This window comes from Triplophysa rosa, linkage group LG7 (genome assembly GCF_024868665.1).
Source record: "Triplophysa rosa linkage group LG7, Trosa_1v2, whole genome shotgun sequence".
NCBI classification, from domain to species: Eukaryota; Metazoa; Chordata; class Actinopteri; order Cypriniformes; family Nemacheilidae; genus Triplophysa; species Triplophysa rosa.
The window spans coordinates 11,316,839-11,335,071 of record NC_079896.1 but is presented as its reverse complement, the minus strand read 5'-3'; the positions used below and the strand labels follow the sequence as shown (position 1 = coordinate 11,335,071).

The following is an 18,233-nucleotide window of genomic DNA, read 5'->3' as shown; positions in this document are numbered from 1 at the left end:
TTCCACATACCGTGCATGTTTGTATCTCCTCTTTGCCCCGCCTCTCTGAAACGCACTGATTTTTTACAAAGCTCATCACTCTGAAAAGCGAGGTGTGCTATGATTGGCCAGTTCACCAGTGCACAGTGATTGGTCAAATACTGCAAGCATTTCACGGAAATGTAACGCCTCTTACCATATTCGGAACATCAGGTTCCAAAGCAATTGTACTGACAGGCGATACAATGAGATTTACAATTACGCCCACCTAAACTACGTATAGATTTGGGCGGTCTTAGTCAAATCATGTTACGAAGTTACGTAGATTCGCCGGGGTGTGGTTACACGAGGCATTTCAGGCAAGTCTGGTTGAGCATTCTTTTAGATAGAATGCATCTTTTGTTCCCACACTTTCATTTGTGCAATTTTACGTGTCTAATACATGCACGGGCAACTTATAACACACCAAAAACACGTACTTCTGCCATTTGACCCCTTTAAAGCATGAGTAAAAAGTAGCCCTTCTAAAAGTACTCAAGAGTAGTGAGTATTATGCTGTGAGTTATTACACCTTATACCCCGCAGATTAAAAATGTAGCTTACAGTGTGTTTCTCTATTATAGATGTTTCTCAGTAATTTATTATTTAACATTCATGGACTTCAATTTTAAATCACCATGCGAAAACACATTACATCAGAAAACCTAACATTCTGCAGTGTGTTTAGTAATTGTTGAAGGCCATTTCGCGATTTCAGTCATCATACAGTAACCAGTAACCAGCAACAACCCCACCCCCTCCCTCTTATTAACGACATAATAACATGCAGTCTAAACAGCCTCTCGTTATCATTTTGGGGTCTTCTGACACTTTTGATGCATCCACACTGCAGACATTTACTCATTTACTCAAGATGGTTGCCATTTAATCTCATCATCAAAAATGTTCGGTAAAAGTTCGTGTTTTCAGAGTGTTTTTTTTATATATATATAATTTTGGTTGACAAACATTTGGTGCATACCTATGGTACGTCCTCCATGATTAATCTAAATTGGCGGAAGGTGTCTTGAATCTGTGTGAGGCAAGTTTTCTACGTGCGCGATTTGACTGGATAGGGTCACGTGACAGGAGTCACGGACTGATTCTCCTTAGCCAATCAAATGAAAATTTATTAAACATATAAAGTAGCGATGACAATGTGAGGAAAAATAGCACAGTTAAAGTACCGTTACAGCACTAAAAATGTACTCAAGTAAAAGTAAAAGTACACTTCCTGTGTACTTTTCCTGAAAACCTGAAAACACTACACGAGTTTCCTGAAAACACTACTCAATTACAGTAAATGGAGTATTTGTAATTTGTTACTTTCCACCACTACATATAAACCATGTTTTTGTGCTGTTTGTACGAGAAACGCACTTACCAATTTGCAAATCTTAAAGCCCCAGTGAAATCAATATGAAAGTTTTTTTTCCTTTTATTAAAAATAAGTTAGCCTTAAGGACATGAATAAACAGATATGCTCCTATACGCACTGACAAAATTCCCATTTAGAAGATATAAGATATATACAAAACTGACATGTGCGCTCAAAAAAACCCCTAGAAATCACAGCCTCTCTTCAATGTTCTTGTCCAGTCAAATCCGCTTTAGAATCGGTAGAGTCCCGCCCCCTTCACTATAAGAGCTGTGGAAGCGGTGCCTCAAATCAGCCACTGGTCCTAGTGTGTTTCAGTCACTAAGGGGTCAAGATACTTTTTTAAGGGCCTATGGCATTTTACTATATGCTTATATTGTTTTCACAATAACTTAATCGTTTAAGGATTTTGTCATACGTGGGAGATGTGTGAATAGAAAATGCATAATGGAGGAGAATAACTGCAATACAGCTTAGTGTCGCTATCTATAAAAAGTATTTTTGACATCCTTAGATCAGATTGCTTCTCTGAATAATGTTGAATTCCTTTAATACCGCATGTTGTACCAAATTCAGCAGCCTGGAGCTTTTTACACAATCTCTTATTTTTCAGTGCCTTTCCTTGACGATAACAAACAATGTGCTCGTACTACAGACCTAGTGAGATTAAAAGTGGCAATATTATTTTCTGGATAGCGTTTTCCCCCTACAAGTGCAGCTTTGTTGCGTTGCTCAATTTAAATAATCCTCAATGACAGGTGGAAGATGAATTACCAGAAATGTTTTTTCTCCTTACAGTGGTGTGTAACAGTTGTCTGGGTAATGAAAGTGCACCATCTCATCCCTTCTTCAATTTTCCACGTTCTTCTTGATTGAATATGAAAGAATTTTAATGAGTTCTTTGTTGGAAATTGCTCTTTTTATTTGGGGGATTTCACTGGGTAGAATATTGGCCCGCCCCGAATGTTGAGAAAATGCCATGTCATAACATTCAAACACCGGGTCCAATATACCACCTGCTTTAGCGAGCCACTGCCACGGAATAGATTCCAGGGACGATGATGTGCGTTTGGACCATGGCAATTCTCTCAATTCTCCAATAATGTAAGTGGGGGAATCAGTTTGAAATTGCTTGTAAGAGGTCACATCATAAAATTGCATTTCTTTTTATGACGACAGCTGGTCTTATTTAAAGTTTTCCCTTTTTTGTCCTCATCCTTTCAATAACATCAGTAAGAGCATGGTGCTAGCAATGCCAAGGTCGTGGGTTCGATCCCAGGGATTGCACATACTTAGAAACAAATGTATAGTATAATGCAATGCTTTGGGTTAAATCGCCTGCCAAATGCATAAATGTAAATGTAAATGTAATCCTTCTGTATTATATTTGACTCATCTTTTTAATAGGCAGCAACAAAGATTCGTGACATAAACCTATAGGGTACTTTTTTGTTCCGGAACAAAAGCCGAGAAACAAAAAGCTGTTTTAGGGAATGAAGCCTATCAAAATGCATAGGGCGCAGAAACGGGAGTCAATTTCGTTGCGAGTAGTGCTGTTGTGAAGATGGATGATGACCGCTATACTAATGAGCATTTCATGTAGCACAAGCCATTTTGCTTGCTTCTGAGTGAAGCTTTAAACTGCTCTCACTATTGTTAGGGTTGCAGCCACAAAATCTTACCCCGACAAGAAAAGCCCATCTTATCATGCTCGGCGGTGACTTGGAAACAGAATGACTAGAAGGATTTTGTGTCTTTACCTTTGTGTTGCGACCACCTTTGAACTTCTGAAGGCTAACTCATCACAGCTTCTAAAGATGTGTCTGTCTATTCGAGGAGGTGACTTATCTCGGTGCCATGTGAAAATTGAGATAGACCTTCCAAATTCAGGCTAGCACCTCAATTGCTGACACAGTACATGCCAAAACTATTCTCCGTGTTTCACAGCAGCCAAGGGCAAAGTTTATGAAATTACTGAAAATTATATTCTGACAAAAATTCTGAAACAGCTTTTGACCAAATTTAAATAACAATGTTTTTGCCTTTTATGAATCACAAAACAGCAGATGGATTTAAGGGCATTTGGTGGAATGAATCAATCAAACATCTGGGTCGGGGGGCCTCTGTCATTACTCCTGATTTAATGTGATAGATACCCTTTCAGAAGGCCACCCCAACTCCATCCATCACCTGTGCATGAGGTTACTCACTATTTCTCAGCTGGCTGAAGAGAAGCTCTTAGAGAAAAGAAGCGCACTGATTGTAGGGTGTTTTGAGATGGATCGAGCGTAAATGTGTTCAAGATTGTGCCATTGTTTTTGTAGAAGCATGTTTCTATTTTAGTTTACGCATAATTGCTGAAGGCAGAGCTTAAAATATGGAATGAAAAGCAAAGAAATAGAGAGAGAGCACAAAACAATGACAGAGCCAAAATAGCTTGAATACTTAATTGCCTGAAACCGTGTGAATTAAATGTGTTGTTTTGTATGCATTTTAAGCGGCCACTAGTGAGAAAAAGCAAAGAGCGTTCGTCCTGACCTGTCCTCTAAGCAAAAACAAAATAGTTTCTGTCAGGGTAAATTAAAAACAAGTTTTTAATTGCTTCATCAGCTACACATTTGGAAATGAATGAATTTTGCCCTAAGGAAGATCCATTGCTCTACTGGCTCATGCTTACGTCAAATGTCCCCGTCCCTAGTTCCAGTTTATAAACCCACATTCCATTTATCACACAACAATTTATGTCCACTTCAAAGTGCTCACAGCTGAAATATGTCTTTGCATAAACGTCTCGCTACAAGATCCATGGCTTAGAATTAATCAAAGTTTCTGATCAGTTTGGAATCAGTCGGCTCAAACAAAACTGTTCGAAGAGATCATTTAACACATGAACCACACAAATCCATTTGTTGTCTGTGCACAGAACAGACTGAAATGTTGCACGCAGAGACGCTGCTTGTTTTAACTTCACTGCTTTTTTGATTTAGTATGCTGTGTACGTTGATTTCTTTCCAAGACCTTTTCATCATGGACATTATGGATTCGATCAAATGAGTGGTTAAAGCCCATTATTGTAGATTAGTAGTGAAAGCTAAAGAAGAATAAAATCATAATGAAAGTTAACAAGACAAATGGAGGAAAATAATTTGCATCACTGAAAAAATAGTATATTTTTATATTATAAACTTGTATCTTATGGATCCAGAAGCATCTAATTATTATTTTTTCGTATGTGTCAGAGTTAAACTGAACACCCAATCCCATCACCTGTTGCAAACCCACTGTTCCAGAAGCAAAAATGACATAAATGCACAAGTCACAAAAGCCTGTGGCATTGTTTGTCTGCCTTTTTGCCTGGAAGCGTTTCACAGTCTTGTGATGGTATTTTTTCATTTAACTTTTTCTTCTCCACTTTTATGAAAGGTATTGGTTGTCACCACAGGGCACACGTATATGAGTCTTTCTGTCAAGGCAGTTTTTCGTCATGAAGTGTTTATTGAACACAGCACCTGTCAGCTGAACATTCAGAGACTGCGCCCCACGCGTCACATTCATCCCCCGAATGCAGCGTGCTCTCAGTACCTGAGGCTGAAGATGCAGCTTGGCAGGAGTGGCGGTCGCCCCGCAGGCCTCCTTCTATCATCTCCATAGCAGTAGAGTGATGTTAATGAAAACAGATCATTAGGGACAGGCCTGTTTACTGTCTCTGTTTTGCTCATGCAGGGAATTTGGCCGCTGGAAAGTGAACAACTTGGCTGTCGAGCGACGAGATTTCCTGAGCTCCCCCCTGCCTCTCACCCCAGAGTTTATACGGAACATTCGACTCCTGGGACGAAGGCCCACTGTTCAGCTAATTACTGACAACCTAATCAGGAAATATGGGACCCATTTTCTGCTGTCAGCTACACTGGGAGGTATAAATGCATTTGTGACACTTGCTCACGATGGTTTAGCACAAACCATACAAACCCAGAGGAGATTAATTAAATGCTCAAACATTGTGCTTTTAAAAGCTCAAACACTTACTGAAGAGCTCAGTTGTTTAGTTTATGCATATCTTTGTCTAACATTTTAAAAGTGCTAAGGATAATAAAACAGTAACAAAATGTAAACACATAGATAGCATATCTAAAACCATTTGATCTGGGAATTTGACTTTTGACTACACATTATACATAATAAGAGATTGTTGAGATATCTTCTGAAACTCTATAAGGGGCGGTTTCCCGGACAGGGATTATCTTAAACCAGGACTAGGTATTCGTTAAATTAGGATATTTAATTTGTTTTCAAAAACATACTTTACAAAAAAAACCTTAGGCTACTGTGTGCATCTTGAGAAAAAACAATCACACTGATATATTGGAAGTTGGTTTCGATCAAGACACCTCTAACATTTAAGTTAGTCTGGGACTAGCCTTAAAACCTGTCCGGGAAACCGCCCCTAAAAGTGACATGAGGTATAAGAATATATCTGAGAAATACTTTTTTTCTCTCCATTTAATCCCTTGCTGTCTATGATAAATACCAAAAGATAAGATTTACTTTTCATTTTGTGATTTATTTTGATTTTTTATTAAATGATAAGAAAATAAACATGATAATAATGCCTTGCGTAAGCAAGGTTAAAAAGCAATTACTATTTTTAACAAGCAGATAAAGTTCATGCATGTTTAAATTTCAACTCCATCAAGCCAGGAAATATTACATTTACATTTAGTCATTTAGCAGACGCTTTTATCCAAAGCGATTTACAGAGAGTTCAGGGAGCAATAAGCGATATGTCATACAGGAGCAATAATACAATAGGTGCTAATACAAAGCTACTAGTTTCAACAAAAGCCAGACCACTACCTGTTGAGAGAAAGAGAGAGAGAGAAATAACTTGCTAAAGTGTGAGATGCTTTGTATGATTGAAACAGAAAAGCAGACAAAAATGCCAGCTTATACCAGTATGACTTTATAATGGTTTGGAGCTGGTCTACACTGTTGAAGTTTATCAACCAGCATTGAACATACAACATTTTGCTTCTAAATTAGGATGTTGAGGACATCAGTATTGAAAAGACAGCAATGCTGGTCGCTTCAGCAGGATAGCCAGATGCTTTAAATTAACCAACAATGGATTATTTCAGTAACAAAAACCAGAATGATGTTTGAGGGTGTGCTGTCTGAAATCCACAAACATCTATTACTTTGCTCAGTTCTGTAAACCATAGGCTGTGGTTAAGTGTTGCTTCACTTAATTCAATGTAGAGGACAACTATTGTAGCCCTCGGTGCTCTGGAAGACAAGCAATATTGTGTAAGGTGACAGCATAAAACTAGAGATGCAAGTCCTGGCTTCGCAACAGTGATCTGCCTGGAATACAAACTGATTGGCAGAGAGAGGAACAGAGCATATGGACGTGAATCATAACAATATCATAACGCATAGTTTGAATGACAGGGCTAAAGTAAACTGTAGACAATGTACTTAGCTAAATTGTACAGATAAGAAAAACACACAAAATGGAAAAGAACCCTTGAATGGTGTTTGCAATATTTAGTCATTTTGAGGTAAAATAAGATCACATTGATGTGCTATAGAGAGTACCGTCGGACGCATGTGCTTGACCCGAAGTTAACTTCTAGTCTGTGTTTGGTACTCAACATTTATTAATTCTTTGCGGAGGTTCACCGGAAGTTAAGTTTGGGCCACACAACCGTTTTATACACTGTAAAATGTTTTTTGCTGCGTTAAGTTTCTAAGTTGACTTAAAAAGACAAGATTTAACCTAGGCCTACTATTTTAAATTGTGTCAATGCCTTTACACAACTTTGAAAAAGGAAATTCAAACTTAATCAAAATAAAACGTTAGCAATTTCACCTTATATTTATAAGTTACATCAACACAACCACAAAATTCAAAAGAGAAAGTTGAAATGACTTAAAACTCTTAAAAACACTCTTAAAGAAAGGTGCTCAAGAGGTTCCTCACAGCGAAGCCATAGAAGAACCATTTTTGGTTCCACAAAGAACCATTAAGTCAAAGATTCTTTAAAGAACCGTCTCTTTCTTGCACCTTTTGTAGAACAGAAAGGTTCTTTGTATATTAAAGTTTCTTTATGGGACCATTTAGACAAAAAAAGGTTCTCCTAGGCATCGTGAAGCACCTTTATTTCTAAGAGCGCAATTTGATGGAAATAAAAATTTAAAACTTAAATTCGAAAGGTGCCTTAAATGTTTAAATTATATCAACTTGGCTTTACGAGTCACTTTAATTTAAATTTGATTTCCTTGAAATTCGTTAAACAAGATTTTTAAAGTTACAGTATATGAAATGCAACTACGTTTTTTAAGTCAGGTAAATATAGTTTAAATTCATTTGACTTGTAAAGCCAATTTGATTCTTAAAAATTTAAGATAGCTTTTGAACTAAAGTTTTTAGGTTGAAATATGCACATTTTTACAGTTTACTGGATCTATCACAAATATCAAACAAAGACGATAACAGAGATCTCTTGTGAAGTCTGCTAAACCAGTCAGAAAAGACCCCGCATACAACTTTTCAGAGATGTAATGTCACTTAGGATCAGAACCATAAAATAATGTTTTATTTGCACAAATTCGATGTAAAGCATCAATAAGAATATTGCCTCTGTTTGGGGCCATAACGAGGTTATTACATTTATGCAGCTGGCTGAAATTTGAAGCTTTTTGATGACTGCACATTGGGAACTTAGAAGTTTGCTGTGTGTGGTTGTGTGGGTTTGCTATGACCATTACTCGACTAATGTTATTTCTTACTGTTACGCATTTCTGTGTTGATAAGCATGGTATCTTTCTCGTGTTACAGGAGAGGAGGCTTTGACTATATTTGTGGACAAGAGGAAGTTGAGTAAGAAAGTAGAGGCGAACGACTACACCAGTAATAGCACCGCTGTGACTCTGGAGGCCCTTCACCAGCTGGCTGCCTCCTACTTCATAGACAGAGAGAGCACTCTGAGAAAACTGCACCACATCCAGATTGCCTCCACTGCCATCAAGGTATATCATTAGTAAAGTCAGAGCCCCCAGCATTCCTCTTTCAACTGCTCAAGAATAATAATGTTCAGTATAACAAAGTGCATGTTTCTTTTCTATCCCTGTTGTCATGATCTTGCTGTGAAATGTGTTCTGTGCTATGAGTGGATATCAAGAGATCCACATTCACTGCTGAATGACAAGAGCCCGTTTCAGTAAACTAGGTCTGGTACACACTGTTCCGTTTATGGCTGACCTGTTAATGGCAGGTATTTAAAAAATGAGGTTATTTTTGCAGCTTAATTATTGAAATAATGATGTTGAAGGATGTTGGTCTTTTGCTGTTAACAACATGAATAATGAAAACATGCCGTAACTACAGCATATGACAGTACGTTATGTATTCATAATATAGTCGCTGTAGGGCGGAAACCTCCAAAAACTTTTCAGGAAATAGAACCTATGTTAGTATTTGTCTTTGATATTTAGCTCATATACTGTTTATGCTTTAAAGGAGTCATATTGCACGGCTAAAACAAATATTATTGTTTGTTTTAGATGTAATGTAATGTGTATACACCATTTAAAGTTTAAAAAACGTTGTATTTTCCACATACCATGCATGTTTGTATCTCCTCTTTGCCCCGCCTCTCTGAAACGCGCTGATTTTTTACAAAGTTCATCGCTCTAAAAAGCGAGGTGTGCTATTATTGGCCAGTTGATTGGTCAAATACTGCAAGCATTTCACGGAAATGTAACGCCTCTTACCATATTCGGAACATCAGGTTCCAAAGCAATTGTACTGACAGGCGATACAATGAGATTTACAATTACGCCCACCTGAACTACGTGTAGATTTGGGCGGTCTTAGTCAAATCATGTTATGAAGTTATGTAGATTCGCCGGGGTGTGGTTACACGAGGCATTTCAGGCAAGTCTGGTTGAGCATTCGCTTTTAGATAGAATGCATCTTTTGTTCCCACACTTTCATTTGTGCAATTTTACGTGTCTAATACATGCATGGGCAACTTATAACACACCAAAAACACAGAAAAACACGTACTTCCGCCATATGACCCCTTTAATATATAGTTGATGTAGCGGCTTTATATATGGTCAGAGATTTGCGTGTGTCATTATACAGTATTATTAACACTTTACCATAATCAAGCTCAAATGGAGTTTTGATCAGCCCATGTGAGACATGTTTTTTCGTCATTTGAACAGCCACATCTGAGGCAGTAAATCCATTAAAATATTATAAATCGGGTGAAAATTTTGATAAAAGGTTCAATTTAAATAAGAAATTAAGTACATACTGTAATACATTCCAAGAATAGGAAGGAAGGAGGCGGGAACCGGCGAACTTTAAATAAACTTTTACACACAAACATAAATAAAACTTAACACAATGTCCAGGCCAGGTCCTTTCTCGTCGTACACTCCTGTCGCTCGTCCTTTTATGCTTCCGCTCCTCCGTGAGAGATGCGAGACCTGTGCAACTGTTTGCGAAGGTCATGCTCAGTAATACGTTCTATAGTGAGTTTCAGTCTGATTAGGCACTTGTGAGCCAGGTCCAATAAAATACCCTGTCAGAACATTCTGTCTTGTAAGCACTGAATTTAAAATAAGCACTTTAATTCAGTACAGTTCAATTGTGGAAAAACAGCTACTGTACTTTAGCAAAAGACTAAAAAATGTCTGTTTATTTAAAACACTTGGTATTCCCTGTGTTATTTTGCGGTTCCCTTTCTGTCGGTCTCTCGACGTTGTGTCGAGCCGACAGATGGGGTTCGCTCTTGAGAACCTATCACCTTCTGACTAGTTTAGAAAAGGCCAATGAAATTGGTGAATGAAATTTGCATGCCGGACTCCGCCCCCCGGATATCCGGGTATAAAAGGGAGACGGCGTGCTGCATTCATTCACCTTTTGTTCTTCGGAGCCTTCACACTGATCGACTTCGAGACTTCAATCTCTATGCCGAATTACTGCTGGAATCTTATGACGTGGTGCAGCGGATGGTCCCTTGCAGCGACTTCCCCTGGGCATCTCGGCAGTTCCAGAAGTGTTCAAGTTTTTTCTCTAAAAGAGCAAATTTCTCCAGCGTGGCATGTCCCGCTGTTCTCATGGGTGCAATACACTCATCGAGGAGGGGGATGGACACGAGGTCTGCTTCCAGTACGCTGGGGCAGACGTTGTGGATACGTCCTGCCCGCACTGCAGGCGGTTGACGATTCAGACGTTGCGTCACAGGTGGCTGTGTTCCCACGGGACTCAGCCACCACCTCGTCTGCTCCCCGTTCCGTGACGGCAGGACTACGGCCCTGCCGCCCGCTACGGCAAGCAGCGAGGGTGATATGAGGATTACTGTGAGCGTTTATCCACCAGCCACTGGCTCACGGACCGTTCGCACCTCGTCTCGCTCGTCTGACCGTTCCCCAGGAGACGGTCCCACCGTCTTGTTCCTCAAACACGTATTCGGACACGATGCGTAATGATGAGATGTCTCTTGCAGCATCGGGGGGTGATGTACTGCCATCCGACTCCGACGAATCCTTGGGCTCCCTCCCTCGGGGGGACGAGCCTAAGAAGAAGCAGATGTCGGAATGTCAGCCATGCTTTCCTGGGCCACCGTGAGCGTTGGGTTGCAGTGCCCGCACTGCCTCTCCCAGTGCTCGCGGCTGGCTACATGGCGCCTCGGGGTGCCGCGCCTGCCCCCAGTGCCGTGTTTACCGGAAGTGCATGAGGAACTTAGTAAGACCTGGAACGCCCCCTTTCCGGCACGTTCACATCAAACAAAGTTCTGTCACCCTCTCTTCCCTCGAGGGTGAGGCAGCTAGAGGATACGTTGATGTCCCCCAGGTGGAGTGTGCTGCCGCGGTGCACTCGTGCCCGCAGGTGGCGGCCATCTGGGGGGCTCGACCTAGACTCTCGTCCAACGCATGTTGGGTCTCGGCATCTCTGGTGTCGAGAGCTTACATTGCGGCGGACCAAGCTGCCTCCTCTCTCCGCGCTATGGCTCCTGCCAGGCCAAGAGATCTCCACAAGGGTAAGACCGACCCAGCGCTTATGCAGGAACTCCACGCCGCCACCGACCTCGCTCTACGGGCGACCAAGGTGACCGCGCAGGCCCTGGGTCGGGCGATGTCCACACTTGTGGTCCATGAGAGACACCTCTAGCCGAACCTTGCACAGATGAGTAACGCCGAGAAGGTCCGCTTTCTCGATGCACCCATCTCGCAAGGGGGGGGGGGGCTGTTTGGAGATACTGTCGAGCCGCAGTTCTCGACAGTAAAGAAGCAGACAGAGGATATCAAGCATATCCTCCCCCGCCGCGACTCGGCCGCCCTCGGCCGTCGAGTTCCGTGCAACATCTGCCTTCCTCTTCGATGCCCTCTGGCTCTGGCGCCCCCCACTCAGGCGCTCCACAGGTGGACCTGTTGCCTCCCCGGACTCCACCCATTGTCCGCTTTGATACTCCCTGACCGAGGCACCCCTCGGCAAGGATGCCCTTGCGCACAGCTGGCCGCCGGACAAGCGGAAGTACGCCTTCCCCCCAGTGAGCCGCATTGCACAGACCCTGTGCAAGGTCAGGGAAGAGGAGCATCAAGTGGTATTAGTTGCGCCCTACTGGCCCAACCGGACTTGGTTCTCAGAGCTGGTGCTTCTGATAACAACTCCCCCCTGGCCAATTCCCCTGACAGAGGACCTTCTGTCACAGGGGAAGGGCACGTAACGGCATCCCAGGGCAGACCCCTGGAACTTCCATGTCTGGACGGGACGAGAATATCCTGAGTGGCCCACCCCCTGCGTGGTTGGGACATCACTCAGGCTAGGGCCTCGGCCACTAGGCAGCTATACGCCCATAAGTGAGGGAAAGGGAACGTCTTGGTTACGGATGTAACCTCAGTTCCCTGATGGAGGGAACGAGACGTTGTGTCCTTCTTGCCACAACGCTGGCCGCCCGCCGCAGCAGTCGAGGGATGCTCAGGCTCCTCAGACCAAAACGTGAATGAATGCAGCACGCCGTCTCCCTTTTACACCCGGATATCCGGGGGCGGAGTCCGGCATGCAAATTTAATTTGCCAATTTCATTGGCCTTTTCTAAACTAGTCAGAAGTTGACAGGTTCTCAAGAGGGAACCCCAACTGTCGGCTCGACACAACGTCTTGTTCCCTCCATCAGGGAACTGAGGTTACATCCGTAACCAAGGCGTTGGTAAATAAATGGTGTACATCTTGGAGGAACAGTGTAAGTATGAGCCTATTTCACAAATGAAGTTTCATTGTGAATGGAACAGTCAATATTTGCCCACGCACATCCTTTACAGCAAATCCATTCCCCATGCTTTATTGAAAAACAATATATTGCTGTTCAAGTATTCTACAGTTTCCATGCTTGTCAGGCTGATCTGTAGTATGGGTGGTCTTTTTGACCACAGTGGGTGTTTTCAAGTAACATCTGTTCACTAGCTACTGAAAACTATTGATTTAATCACCCTCAACAAAACTGGAAATCATAAAACAAACCAAATATATGTGTCGTTTTCATATATTCTCATTAGCTGCATGTTGTTTAACTTTCAAATTCATTATTTTGTCATTAAATGCAATGGATCAGGAACGTTTCGCAGTAGAGACAAACAGATGTTAAGGAAAGTGCTGTGACTGGTTTTGTGGCTTTTTAGTGTTTTGGGAGAAAATAAAATGGAAAGGGTATTCTACTCTGGGGGTCTTTAAGCCTTGTTAAGACCCTATTGTACAGAAAAAAATGCTAGAGTTTTACATATGCTACAACCAGCCCTAGTTGGTCACTAAAATCAATATTTAAAACCAAATTGACAATTGTTTCCAAATCAAATACATGAGAAATCCTACATGACTGTATATCACAATAAGCGTCCCATGCAATGTACCATTTGTCTTTGCACATACGCCTTTGCCGCCAGCTAATACAATGACTCATCATGAACAGACAAAGCCGTCTGAATACCCCACAGAGGTATTTATTCCAGCACGGCAATGCTCAGTATGGTGCATATATTCCACGCAATGCTTTGATTATTCCAACCTATCCCCTTATATACAACTGTGCTCTCCATCAGGACACCACTACTGCAGTGCTTAGTCGTATTTATTACAGTTGGTAGGGCAGATATCCGGTGTCAATGCTGTGCTTATCTATCGCTGTGAGAATAGCAAAAGAGTTCCTGACTGACAGAAGCAGCCTGCAAGGCAGGACGACGCAGCTCCAGCAGCGCAACAGAATGAATCGCACAAGCAGCAGGGGCCCCGAAGCATGCATCATTTCCGCAGGGTGTTGACCCGTGCCTGCATTTCACGGGACAGACTCGGGCGAACGTTCCACTATATAAATTCCAGATTAAATTCAGAGTAGTAGAGAACAATGTTTCTATCTCCCCCTACTGGGCAACGTGGAGGAGAAATGTTTCTTTTTTTTTTTTAGGAAAAGCCTATTAATGTGCTGTTGTGCTGGGACTTTGAGAGAAAATAGAGAAAAAGAGAGTCGAGGCACTTTATACTTTATTTGTGGATCTGCTCAGGTTGTTTTTGTAATGTGTGAATCCTCAGGCCGTTCTGTAATCGGCAGGGATCATTTTGCTCCTGATTTTACCATTTTCAGCTCTAAGCCAACCCAGCATTCACATTCTGAATGTTCAGATACACAGAGTCAAAATTGTAACCTACGGATGACAACCGCAACTCTTTGTTAGCTCAACTTTGAAAAGAATCGACTGTTGCCATTTTCCTTTAGACGGTCTATTGTGAATAAGAAAATGTGTTAGTCTAGGGGCGCTTTCAAAAGGAAATCACTCTTGTGAATGCGAATGCCATGCAGAAGTAAATCAATGCATGGCTGTCATGTAGCATTTGTACAGAATATCAGTAAATTGGAAAACTTTTTTTTTTTTCGACTACTATTTTCTCCAAAATAACAGTCCCAAATATAGCTTCCGCCTATGCAGTGTGAGAATGAACAGCAGACTGTTGATGTCTCTCATTAAGCCAGAATCACATAGGTCCAGGTGGCCTATAATCTGCCATTACAAGGTATTTTGTGACAGGCAAAGTATTTGCTTTGAATAACAGCTGTTATCTGTAAAGGGAATCCAACATCACTCCCCACTTGTTCATCAATCGGTTTCTTTTTACCATATGGCACATCATATGGCACATTAAATAATAATGAGATATATCATATGATTGCATCAGCTATAAGTTTGTTATTAAATCAATTGCAAAAGCTTGGTGTTTTATCACAGTTCACGCTTTCAGGTTGATTTTAGTGCAGTCCGCTGCGTTTTGTATAGTGATCGATTGCAACATAAACTTTAAAGGTCAAGATGATATGAAAACGAATCTCGCCATAAACGAACACACGCATGCCTCGAATGTGTGTGCTTTAGGGCACTACGCTATCAGCATTGGACTCCTCAGTGGGTTTGTGATGGAGTGGCAGAAGACAACCTTGTCTCGCCTTATCTAGCTGCCAGTCTGGCTGAGATCTCGTGTGACAGGCCGAATCGAAAGAAATCGCTGAATTGATGAAGGTTCACTGGCACCATGAAAGAGAAAAGTGTGAATCAATTATGCGTGCTTCTCCGTGTCATGAGGAGAGAGGTACGGGTGGAAAGCATGAGAAAATTCAGTGTGATCTTATATTGCAAATGCGGATTATAGCGTGGCTAGCTTGCAGTAAAGGTCAATTGAGTTGCTTGAGTCAATACGGCTACGCAGAGTCTAGCCATCATTAAGTACCAAACCCTCCACTAAGGTTAGATGTTTTGCGATGTAGGGAGCAACAGACTGCTATATTCTCCTCTTGTGTGTGAAAGACTCTCTAAATAAAGAGGCTAATCGATTAAATACATTTCGTAAGAGAGAAAGACGGATGCATTGTGTGGCTGTCTGCCTGGCTTCTCTTTCTGCTCTGTGATTCAATGACAAAGAACTCTAGTTCATTATCTATTGGACTAATGCTGTTGCATTATCGCCACGTCTGGGGCGACTAATTCGCAAGCACCGGAAGTCGTAATAATGCATCTGTTCCTAGCCAGACTGGTTATATTATCTTTTAAAGGATTTTAAAAGCAAGGCTCAGAAGGAGCTTGTATTGTATGTTGAGCCTCAGGCTCGGACCTTCTGTCAAGCCAAATCTGTTTACTTTATTATATTCTAGGATTATATACACAAGTAAGCTTGAAATTCATGAAAGGAAATAGAAACAAACCATCTTCACACATTGGGCATCTTATGATGAAATTGCTCATTCTGGGCTCTGAATTTTATTTCCCAGGTAACTGAAACCAGGACTGGCCCTCTTGGATGCAGTAACTATGACAACCTTGATTCTGTCAGTTCTGTGCTGGTTCAGAGTCCTGAGAACAAAGTCCACCTGCAAGGTATAAGATGTTGTTCCAACATAATGTGCCAAGTTTTGATACTATAATGGATATTGATTTATGTTAAGTTTTGCTTCAATGTACAAAAAACTCTTGTAACAGCAACAGTTTAAAAGGGTTAAGCAAAAGCTTAAAGAGTTCTTCACAGCGATGCTACAGAGGAACTATTTTAGGTTCCACAAAGAACCATTCAGTCAAAAGTTCTTTAAAGAACCATAACTTTCTTACCTTTTTATAATCTGAAAAACCTTTTTCACCACAAAGAACCTTCTGTGAAACAGAAAGGTTCTTTGGATGTTAAATGTTCTTTATGGAACCATTTAGATAAAAAAGGTTCTTCTATGGCATCGTGAAGCACCTTTATTGTTAAGAGTATATGTGCCACACCCTCAAATCATTACAATTACGTCATCCTTTACTCACCCTCTTTCTTTACTCACCTAACTTTCTTTCTACTGCAGAACACAAAAGAAGATTTTTGAAGAATGCTGGTCACCGAACAACAGCGGTACCCATTCGCTTGCATTGGTGTTGAGTCTATACAATAGAATTGAATGGGTACCGTTGTTCGGTTACCGGCATTCTTCCAAATATCTTCTTTTGCCAGTATTTTTGTAACATCTTTTCTTTTCTCTGAAACTGTAGGGTTACAGGTCATTTTGCCAGATTATCTCAGAAACACTTTCGTCGAAGCAGCTCTCAGTTATATTGCCTGCAATGGAGAGGGAACTTTTGTCTGCAGAGACAATGACTGCTGGTGCAAGTGCGACCCTAAATTTCCAGAGTGCAACTGTCCCTACACGGACATTCAGGCCATGGAGGAAAGCCTTTCACGAATCTCTGAATCATGGGCCCTTATTTACAAAGAATTTGAAGAATCAGGTAAGAAATAACTCCATAAAGGGTTAAATCTGTGAAACAGCCCTCTCTACTCATGTAATGTGATTTATGAGGCTGACTGCATGTATATCAACAGCTTTCAATGAATCCTCACATTTGTCACACAACGTCCTTCAGAGATAGAGTTGGACTAGACAAAAAAATATATCCTGCTAACATATTGCTTCACAATCACCCATAAAATGGTTTATTGCCTGTCTTGCATCTTTCATCAGGCATATGAATAATAGCACTTAGTATAATGTTTAGGTACTGTATTACTGCCTCTCGAGGTCACCCCACAGCGACCATTAAATGCAAAATTAAAACGCGTGCCTTTTTTCCTCTTCAACGCTGTCATCTTTTTTCCTCCTAAAATATCTCAGAGCGCAATTACTTTCAAAGTTTGTGTTATTAAAGTTATCAAAAAGTGCCAGTAAGTGCCAGACATGCATACTTTCTCAGGTGTCGTAAATGTGACGTCCTGTGAGGGATATCAAAGCGCTCTGTGTTTTGCCCCATCAGCTTGAATAAAACACTCAAAAAAGAGCATCCCTGAACGAAAAGTCCTACTGAAACTATTTCGTATTGTCAAGCAGCTTGATGAACAAAGACATACTCAGGCATTTACCTCCAAGTTCTGTCGCAATCACATGACGACACTTCTGTATTTGAAAGAACTTACTTTTTTCCCCAACAGATGAATTCAAAACCTTTCTGATGAGGCTGCCTCAGAATTTCTTTCTCAATTCCTCAATGATCCAGCATTTGTGGTCGCTGGATGGAGTGTTTCAGCGTCGCTACGAGCAGCTGGAAGGCAGCATGAGGAGTCTCTACAGGAGAGCACAGCGAGTGGTGTACAAGCTCTTTAGCCTGAGCAAAAGGTGCCAGAGGCAGCCCCACATCAACTTACCACGTGAAAGGTGCGCCGAACGTTCTCATTATCTCCTCGTTGTTGCTGTGATGAATACACCGATATTTAATTCGGAAATGGAATAATGCCCCCATTTACTGTACCCAGACAGGGGACTCTGTGTGCTGTGTTTATCATCATTATTGCTTGTGTTCACGAGTCATACGTTTTAGACTCCATAGGCTGTGTGGTTAGTAGTAATAGGGAGCGCTTGAAAGGCCCGTGTACTTCCTGTTTGTAAGATTTCAGTCACAAATGAGCAGTAAGTGATTGATTTCTGCTTCCCAGACTCGGTCTGCAGACAGCTATGCCGGAAAAAAATCTCTGGGGGATGATGGTGTAGTTTTAACCCAACCATCAATAAGACCAGAGAAGCACAGCCTGTTTGATGTTTAGAATTTGAACTTATTTGTACTGTATCTGTATGAGATGGTTCCTTTGGCAATGGTTTGTTACTGTACTTTTTTAGTAGATGGTTTGGGAAAATAAAACATTAAAAGATGAAAAGAAATTGCTTCAACAGAGTTTGGTTGTTTTTATTACACTACAGTACGTGGGTGCAAACTCTAGAAATCCAATAGCCTGTGTGAAATTGTGAATGTAAAACAAAATCAAT

General features: G+C 41.3%; 1 protein-coding gene across 1 annotated transcript in view; it reads left to right on the top strand.

Annotated features, from left to right (window-relative positions):
* Window positions 1-18,233, top strand: part of brinp3a.2 (bone morphogenetic protein/retinoic acid inducible neural-specific 3a, tandem duplicate 2) — a 45,173-nt gene that overhangs the window by 23,578 nt on the left and 3,362 nt on the right. Inside the window, exons 3-7 of the mRNA XM_057339040.1 lie at window positions 5,120-5,310; window positions 8,235-8,425; window positions 15,720-15,825; window positions 16,471-16,707; window positions 17,405-17,627. Coding sequence (XP_057195023.1) covers window positions 5,120-5,310; window positions 8,235-8,425; window positions 15,720-15,825; window positions 16,471-16,707; window positions 17,405-17,627 — 948 coding nt within the window. The remainder of the gene's footprint in view (window positions 1-5,119; window positions 5,311-8,234; window positions 8,426-15,719; window positions 15,826-16,470; window positions 16,708-17,404; window positions 17,628-18,233) is intronic.